Raw genomic sequence first — 9,253 nt, 5'->3', positions numbered from 1 at the left:
GGCGCTACTGTCAAACTGGGACACTTCAAACACATTAATGTAGACCCAATTAATTAAATACACAATAACAATATAAACAACAACAATAATAATAATAAACATGGTGCAGGTACAGTAGATTTCTTTGTTGAAATATCTAGTTAACTAAATGTATGAGGGACATATAAAAAGGGAACTCAATTCCCCTATTGAATGCCTGTCCCAGTTTGCCAGTAAGACCCTGTCTCAGTTTAACAATGTGCTGTTGGGCAAACTGGGACAGTGTCGAAATCACATAAAAAAAAAGATATAAAAAAAAGATTAATACGAATGTGATATTTAAAAAATCTGATTCACCATTAGCTACATCCTATAACAAAATATATTGAAATTACAAAATATCCATGAGTTTTTTTTATTTTTAACTCTTAACATTATTCACCTCAGAATATGCCATTCTACTTTACAATCACAGTTCACTGCAAGGTTGTTGAATATGGTGTGCCACACCACACCCCCGGAAGTGATGTCATAGCCAAATAACCTATATTTTTTATCACATACTTGCTTATAATAAGCTCAGTATTGATTTTTCGTAATGGAAGCGTAAAACATGTAAAGAGAGAAATTATTCAGCTTAACTGTCCCAATTTATCAGTATTCACCCTACAATAGTACACTGGTAAAGGAAATTTTGGTTACTGGGTGGAAAAGCACACTAAATATGCTAAATATGCCTAGCACACTTTTAAGCAAAGACTTTCTAGTGAACTTAAAACGTATAAAATGTTATATATGATTTTTTATATATAAAAAACTTATAATTGACAAGAAAGAAACTTTTGAACTGGCGTTATTATCCTCCGAAGCACTAGGTGTCGAAAGAACACAAATGTATATCCAAAACTCTGTCTCTGGGCTTCCGTAGCAACACCAGTGTTTACACTAAAATGTGAATCCTTTAGGAGTTTAGGTTGATCTGAAATTCTTCGTCTTTATGTTGTTCGGTTTATCCCGCGGTCACGGGAGTCTAATGGGCTAATGTGAATCAGGTCACCGATCTCGAGAGAATCATGTGTTCTGAACACGGACGACGCGACACAGCGTCATCATAACCGAAGTATTTACTGTTTGTTTCGCATTGTGTGCTTGAGAATGTCGATATCTGAGATGCAGAAAGCCTCGGGCTGGAGGAGAGAGATGAGAGAGAGACGGAGTGGTAAAACAGCGGGGAAAGTCGATGTCTACATCATCAGGTGTGTGTTTGTTGTCATGCGAGAAACGAAGCTTTTCAAAGATTCGAATCAGTTGATTCACTGTTTAGAGAAGTGTTCGAACGCTGGTGACGCTTGCTGGCCAAAGCCGTGTAAATTCAACAAAAACCCAGGCCAAACATGCATAAAAACAGCTTTTACAAACCTATTGCAAAAAGTATAATATATCAAATGTAATAAACTAATCATCTAATAACATTAAACATTAAATGTCTGTATAATGTGTTCATCAATTTCAAGGGCTTGTTCTATGGATTGCTCAGCTAAACAGGCCAGACTATTAACTACTTTCATTCCTTTTAATTATGCTAATTAATTTCAACGTCTACAAATGTATAAAACTGATCAGAGATCATGTAAAACCATAGACTGTAAACCCATGGACACTTGTTCAATAGAAGCGAGTGAATCAGTTATGACGCGCTCCGGAAAACTGATTCGAAACAAAAGATTCGTAAAGGTTTCGAAGCTTGTCTGTCGAGAGACTCTCGTGCTTTATCAGGGGGCAAACGGGGCTAAAAATAAGTAAGTGTTATTCAAATAAAAAGCGATTTATCAATAACAAAATATTTATGTAAATACATAATAAATAAATACATCTGAAATTACTATAGTGATTTTGTTTTAACGCAATAGAAACCAAATATTTTCCAAATAATATTTTTATAATAATAGTTTTCACTGGATAAATTCAATTGGGTCTTTTGCATATAAATATATAGCTGCCTTTAAAATTTTAGGAAGGGGGTCTGTCTCATGAGGATGATCACATTTGCCCTCTAAAAGATTGAAAAGCCCAGTTCTACATGATTTCACAAGGCAGTGTTTCTTTCACAATCTGATTATTTAAAGGTGCAGTAAGCGATTTCTGAGAAACGCTGTTGATATTTGAAATTGCCACTCAAACAAACACACCCCTCCCTTCATTGCTCCGCCCCCTGTTGCTGATTGGCTACAAGAGTGTTGTGGTGCTTGGTCTGATTGGTCTGAGCCACTTTAGGTGTTTCAACAGCGTTTCATTGAAGCGTAGTTTGAGCTGTTTATTCATTGTTATTTATTTGCGTTGACATTGCATATTTTTGTTGACATTGGGTGTGTGTACACTGTGATTTGTGAATCTCTCAGTCCTCAGGGCAAGATCTTCCGATCCAAGACTCAGCTGCACAGATTCCTGCTCTCACAAACAAACACGGAGCTGCAGATCAGCGACTTCGACTTCTCAGTGTCTGAAACCCAACAAACGAGAAGGACACTGAAAGAGGGATCCAGCGCTGGAGTGACGGCAGATGAAGACGAGCACCGAGACGAGAAGAGAGAGAGCGGAGAGCAGATCGGCCTGGAAGATGAACGAGTGAATCGATTGAATCCAACTCTAGATGAACATTCAGACAGTTCTGCTTCCGAGAGCCAAGAACTCGATCGGTTAGAGACGACAGGAGGAGCGGAGGAGGAAAACGAGAGCCTGAAACACACACACTGTGTGTCGCCCTCTAGACACACTGAGAACAGTGAGTTTTTCTTTATGAATATGAACCCAGAATACCACACATTCATCCTTCATCCTTCCCTCGCACTTTGTAACACATCTTTCCCTCGCGGGTCAAAATGACCCGAAGCCCTAAGATTATACTACATTGTTTTGTTGTCCAGGAAACTATATTGATAATACTTTTTCTATTTTCAATGCAATTTTTTGGGGAGATTTTTATTTAATTTTTAATTTTATTTACCTTTAAATTACAAGATTTGATCAATAAATAATAAATAAATAGTAATGTAAGCATATTCCTCACATTCTTTCAATTTAAATAAAAAAATAACTCACATTTTCATGCATAACCTTTTTAATTCAGCTGTAAATATCTTACATTAGGAGTCTTTGCCGACCTCTTGTGGAAATATAATAATATAAGATGATATTTCATGACTCTAGATGGCCTTATATCTCTATATGGAGCAAATGAGCTGTTCCTCTGGGTCCTAAAGTCACTTCTCTTCAGTATGCATTCAGATACACATGTAGACATTATACAATCATTTTTTGATTAAAGTTTTAGCATTTTTAGTTAGAATTTTGAGCATTTTTAGGTTTTTCTATGTGAACTGAAGCATTCCTTGCACTCCATTCATTCCTAAAGGGGTCAAACTGACCCGAGATGGAAGGATTTGCTACTTTTTTAAAATTTCAACCACAAAACTCCTCGAATCCATTACTTTTTTTTTTTTGTGTGTGTGTATTCAAGTGCGACAAAAGTCCTTTTATTTTTATTACCAGAGGAAAGGATGTAATCATGTTAAAACATGGTCATTTTTAATATCTCTGTAATCATGTTCTTTTTAGGGTTGAAGTTATTTGCAGAGAAGCGGAAAACCAGTCCGTACTTCAGTAGAAGGAATAATGGTAGGTTTTTATTGAGTGATACTGTGACCGAACTAAAGCGTGACGTTATGAAAGCTGTGGGATCCCAGACAGCAACATGGTGTCGGCCCGGATCCGGCCCACATCTGGTCCATGTGGATTCAACGCGTACCGGATCTGGGCCGGATCTGGGCCGACACCATGTTGCTGTTTGGGTTAGTAGTGGCCAGAAGTGCTGTCCGGCCTAGGAAAACTGACATCCTCACCAGTTATTGAATATTATTGAAGATTTTGTAAGCATATTGAATAGTCGTGCTTGGAGTCAACCGTTTTATTTGTGATAACGCAATCATACATGGCCAGGCTGTCCTTAGAGGTGACGATACACTTCACTCACGAGACGATAATTTAGCACTGTTTTTAAGAAATCTTCTAAGACGAAATATGTGACTGGAAAAATGGCATTTTATTCGTCTGAAAGTCACAAAATATAATTTTTGCAATGTTTCAACTAATCTAGGGCTGTGACTAACTATTACTTAATTTTGGTAATCAAGTAATCGGTCGATTATTTTGACGATTAATCGGATAATAATTTTTTTGTGTTCATAAAAATAGACCTAAGTGAACAATTGCCTTTAAAATGACTTAAAATACATAGAGAATAAAATGAGGCAATAATAATTGGTTAAAATAAAGTATCAAAAGCTTGTAATCATATGCTTTTATTGAACAAAGCTGTTAAAATACATAATGCAATATACGTAATATAAGCATATTAATATCGATCAAACGACGTTTGATTCAAATGTCCACTTAATCTTTAATATTTGGCCACTTCTGTACGCTAGATTTACTGTAAAGTCTTGAACAAGAACACGTGGACATCAAAACATGCGAACTCAGAGCGAGCGTTCAGACTTCTACTTTAAAATAACAATTTGCCTGTTTGGAAACATACTGATGTGTTCTCGTGTGTTGGCGTGGGTTTATAAATGATTTATGTAATAAATCTGGTGAAATGGCGCATGTTTTGTTCCCAGATGAACGTTATAAGCAACACAAACTCACAGCATATGCAGAGATGGAGTTTGAGACGCTCCACGTGTGTAAATGATAACCGTGCTACACTTCGCTGTGAAACACCAAGCGCATCAGACTTCATATGTGTTCCCGAATGCATGTTATTGAATCCCAAACAAACAGTTCATGTGAAGCAGCATTTACTGTGAACAGAGCCGCTCCGAGACGCTGGAGGAAACCCGTAACCTGCATGGAAATAAGCGCTGTGCTTCACTATGAAACACGCAGCGCATATATTTATTGAACTGAATAGCAGGGTTTGTGATTTCACAATAGCAATATTAAGCTATATTGTGATTTTTAAATGGATTTTTAAATCTCTCTCTCTCTCTCTCTCTCTCTCTCTCTCTCTCTCTCTCTCTCTCTCTCTCTGTGTCTCTCTCTCTCTCTCTCTCTCTCTCTCTCTCTCTGTGTCTCTCTCTCTCTCTCTCTCTCTCTCTCTCTCTCTCTGTCTCTCAGTGCATCGACTCAAAATCACACACTACGTAACCGTAAAAAATCTCTTCTAATTGATTTGAATACAAATTGTTGCTGGACACTTATTGAATCATGATGAGTTATAGATATTTCTCTGTCAGCTCTGAGCCGCCCGAAACGCAAAGCCTTGAGGAAATGGACTCCGCCGCGCTCGCCCTTCAATCTGGTGCAGGAGACGCTGTTTCACGACCCCTGGAAGCTCCTGGTGGCCTCCATCTTCCTCAACAAGACCAGCGGTATAAGAACACATTCAGAACATCTGTTTTTATCCCTGATGTTCCCCTTCAGTCGGTCACTCTGACGCCACGTCGCTGACCGACGAATAGGAATCTCGCTAGAGAGGCCAATCTACCTCGAGTGTAACTAAACGAGCCAGTGCACATGGCATGCGATAGTGCATCAGCTGCGCTGCATCGCGGCACGCGCATATAAAGAGCAGCTGTGCAGCACATCTTCAGGTTTTCACTGAGGAGCCGAGCGGGTTATGCCTGCCAGGTCTACTAAGCGTGTTTGACTACAAAGAAAACGAGCAGCTCTCTGGAGAAGACTCTTTGCACTCGAGGTAGATTGGCCTCGCTAGCGAGATTCCTATTCGTCGGTCAGCGACGTGGCGTCAGAGGGACCGACTGAAGGGAACGAGGGTTACACACGTAACCGAGACGTTCATGCTCATGTTTCCAGATGCTTGTGAGCCGCATCATACACTACCTGTCAAAAGATTTTTGGTTTTTAAAAGAAGTCTCTTCTGCTCACCAAGGCTGCATTTATTTGATAAAAAAAAAACTGTAATATTGTGAAATATTATTACAATGTAAATCATCTGTTTTCTATGTGAATATACAGTAAAGTGTAATTTATTCCTGTGATCAAAGCTGAATGTTCAGCATCATTACTCCAGTCTTCAGTGTCACATGATCCTTCACAAATCACTCTAATATGAAGATCTGATGATCAAGAAACATTTATTATATTTTTTATTCTGTGTTTTTATTTCAGGATTCTTTGATGAATAGAAAGTTCAAAAGAACACAATTTACCTGAAATAGAAAGCTTAATATTTTTATTCATGAAGAATGAATTAAATTGATCAAAAGTGACAGTAAAGACATTTATAATGTTACAAAAGATTGTATTTCAGATAAATGCTGTTCTTTTGAACTTTCTATTCATCAAAGCATTCTGAGAAAACATTTACACGACTGTTTTCAAGATTGATAATAATCATAAATGTTTCTTGATCATCAGATCATCATATTAGAGTGATTTGTGAAGGATCATGTGACACTGAAGACTGGAGTAATGATGCTGAACATTCAGCTTTGATCACAGGAATAAATTACATTTGATAATATACTCAAATAGAAAACAGTTATTTTAATATTATTTAACAATATTACTGTTCCAAAATTAAACGGCAGTGTACATTTATGCATTTGGCAGCTTTTAACTGCAGTCAAGGTACACATTAAATTTGATCAGTTCATGTTTCCCTGGGACTCGAACCCATGACCTCGGTGTTACAAGCACTGACACCAAACTGTGCTGAAATCAGTAATATTGTGTGTTGCTGCCGATATCGAGAGCGTTCACGAGGGTTTGGACCGGCCGGTGGACGTGCATGTGATGGTCATGTGATGGGCATGTGTTCCTCTTCCAGGTAAGATGGCGATCCCGATGCTGTGGGAGTTTTTCCAGCGTTACCCGAGCGCAGACGTGACCCGAGCGAGCGACTGGAGGCCTGTGTCCCGTTTACTGAAGCCGCTGGGTCTCAGTACGATCCGCGCCAAAGCACTCGTGCGCTTCTCTGGTGCGAAGCTCACAGTTTATCACTTAAACATACACACATGCGTACATAAACATGTTCATCACATAAACATACACACATGCGTACATAAACATGTTCATCACATAAACACACACACATGCGTACATAAACATGTTCATCACTTAAACACACACACATGCGTACATAAACATGTTCATCACTTAAACACAGGTAGTTTCATTCAGCGTGAAATCTAGGGCTTTTTCATGTAGTGATTTATATCAGTCATTCAGAATATAACCTTCTCGTATTTTTAATGCAAAACAAAGTTCTGGAAGCTTGTTTCTGCCACAGAGTAAAAACTGTCACAATACTGACTTTGTTTCTTGCAATTGTGAGAAAAAAAGCCAAAATTTTGAGATATAAACTTGCAGTTGCAAGAAACAGAAAAAATTTCGCTTGTTTGTCATAATTAAAAAATTGTGAGGAATTCCAAGAAATAGTCAAAATTGTGAGATTAAACATCATTATGAGTTATAAACTTGTAATTGTGAGAAAGAAATACAGATTTGCAATATATGAACTCAAAATTGCAAGTCCTGGAATTGTAAGAGAAAAAAGTTAAAATAGCAACTTACAAGAAAAGTCAGAGTTGTGAGATAAAATGTCGCCTTTACCTTTATGTTGTCATTTAAAAAGTCAAAATTGAAAGAAAAAGTCAGAATTGTGAGATTAATAAATCGCAATTACATTCTTTGCTTATTTCCTTCTGGAAACAAACTTCAATGGCCTAGGACCTCAATACATTGCAGATATGCTCACTGAATATAAACCCAACAGATCACTCAGATCATTAGGATCATATCAGCTAGAAATACCAAGGGTTCACTCTAAGCATGGCGAGTCCGCTTTTAGCTATTATGCCAGCCGCAGCTGGAACCAGCTTCCAGAGGAGATCAGATGTGCTCCTACAGTAGTCACATTCAAATCCAGACTCAAAACACATCTGTTTAGCTATGCATTTACTGAATGAGCACTGTGCCACTGTTCGTCCGACTGTTTGTACTGTATTTTATTTTTTATTTTTCTAAACTGTTTTAATTATTCTTATTTCTTTTTATTATTTTAATTTCTTCTATGTAAAGCACTTTGAATTGCCATTGTGTATGAAATGTGCTATATAAATAAACTTGCCTTGCCTTGCCTTCCACAGATGTAAAATGAAGTGTATTGCGATTGATTTTGTTGTGTCGTGTTGTTTGGCACAGCGGTCGTCTCATGATTGTGTGACGTTTCTCCTGTTTGTCAGACGAGTATCTGAGTAAATCCTGGCGATATCCCATCGAGCTCCACGGCATCGGGAAATACGGCAATGACTCGTACCGAATCTTCTGTGTGGAGGAGTGGAGAGAGGTAAACATCACAGATCATAACACGAGCGCCACGGCTGGTGTGTGTGTGAGATGGGTATGTTTAGGGGTCAGGTTAGTGTGTGTGTGTGTGTGTGTGAGATGGGTATGTTTAGGGGTCAGGTTAGTGTGTGTGTTAGGTGTTGAGTTAGTGTAAGAGGACAGAATATACGGTTTGTAAAGTATAAACGCCATTACACCTATGGAATGTCCTCACAGGTATACCAAAACAAACCTGTGTGTGTGTGTGTGTGTCCTGCAGGTGACGCCAGACGACCATAAGCTCAACGAGTATCACGCCTGGCTGTGGAGAAACCAGGAGCGCTTAGGAATCTGATTTTACTCATTTTAATAAACCATCATATGTGCAGAAGTGACTCAGAGATCAGATGCACTGATGTGTTGATGTGCTTTTACCTCCTGGAAACATGAGCTGTTTTAAGAGTTTCATCATGTTTGTTCATCAGTTTGAGGCAAAGATGTGTCAAAAATAAAGGAGCTTTTTATCTTTTGTACATGCTTTGGATTTAATGAAGCCAGTGTGAAAAGGTCTCCAGAACCCAGTTCACTTTTGTAATATATTTCCTGATAGAAACCACAGTGTAGTTGATGATCCTCCATCGGGAGCTGAGTGGATGCTGATTTAGCATATTTGTGACATCACGACATACAGCCAAACCCAAATGTATTCAGAGACTCCTTCAACATTTCTCACGTTATCACAGTTTATCACAGGTGCTAAATTGGCAACAATGTTTCAGAGCAAAAGAAGCTTATTTCATTTTGATAAACGATCTGTGCAATAATGTGTGATGATGAAGCGTTCGCAATTCTGATTTCATGTTAATCTAAAAAGAAGAGATGTGAAACTTGTTTCCTGTTGTTCATATTTGCAAATAGTGTGTAT

The 9,253-nt window shown here is 38.2% G+C and overlaps 1 protein-coding gene across 2 annotated transcripts; it reads left to right on the top strand.

Moving 5' to 3' along the window:
- The first annotated feature begins 889 nt into the window (after positions 1–889).
- Positions 890–8,948, top strand: mbd4 (methyl-CpG binding domain protein 4). 2 transcript variants are annotated; one of them, XM_084390298.1, is made up of 7 exons: positions 890–1,235; positions 2,379–2,761; positions 3,595–3,654; positions 5,274–5,408; positions 6,830–6,979; positions 8,247–8,350; positions 8,609–8,948. In XM_084390298.1, exons 1-7 carry the CDS (start codon positions 1,135–1,137, stop codon positions 8,681–8,683), a joined length of 1,008 nt encoding a protein of 335 aa, XP_084246424.1. In that variant the 5' UTR covers positions 890–1,134; the 3' UTR covers positions 8,684–8,948. The 2 variants fall into 2 exon arrangements, with proteins under 2 accessions (XP_084246424.1, XP_084246425.1); XM_084390299.1 differs by lacking the exon at positions 5,274–5,408 and having other exon boundaries at positions 900–1,235.
- The last annotated feature ends 305 nt before the right edge of the window (positions 8,949–9,253 follow it).

The sequence above is a fragment of the Rutilus rutilus genome, assembly GCF_951802725.1.
Source record: "Rutilus rutilus genome assembly, chromosome: 19".
NCBI lineage: Eukaryota > Metazoa > Chordata > Actinopteri > Cypriniformes > Leuciscidae > Rutilus > Rutilus rutilus.
The sequence above is the reverse complement of the archived record's forward strand: the minus strand, read 5'-3'. Positions and strand labels throughout refer to the sequence as shown.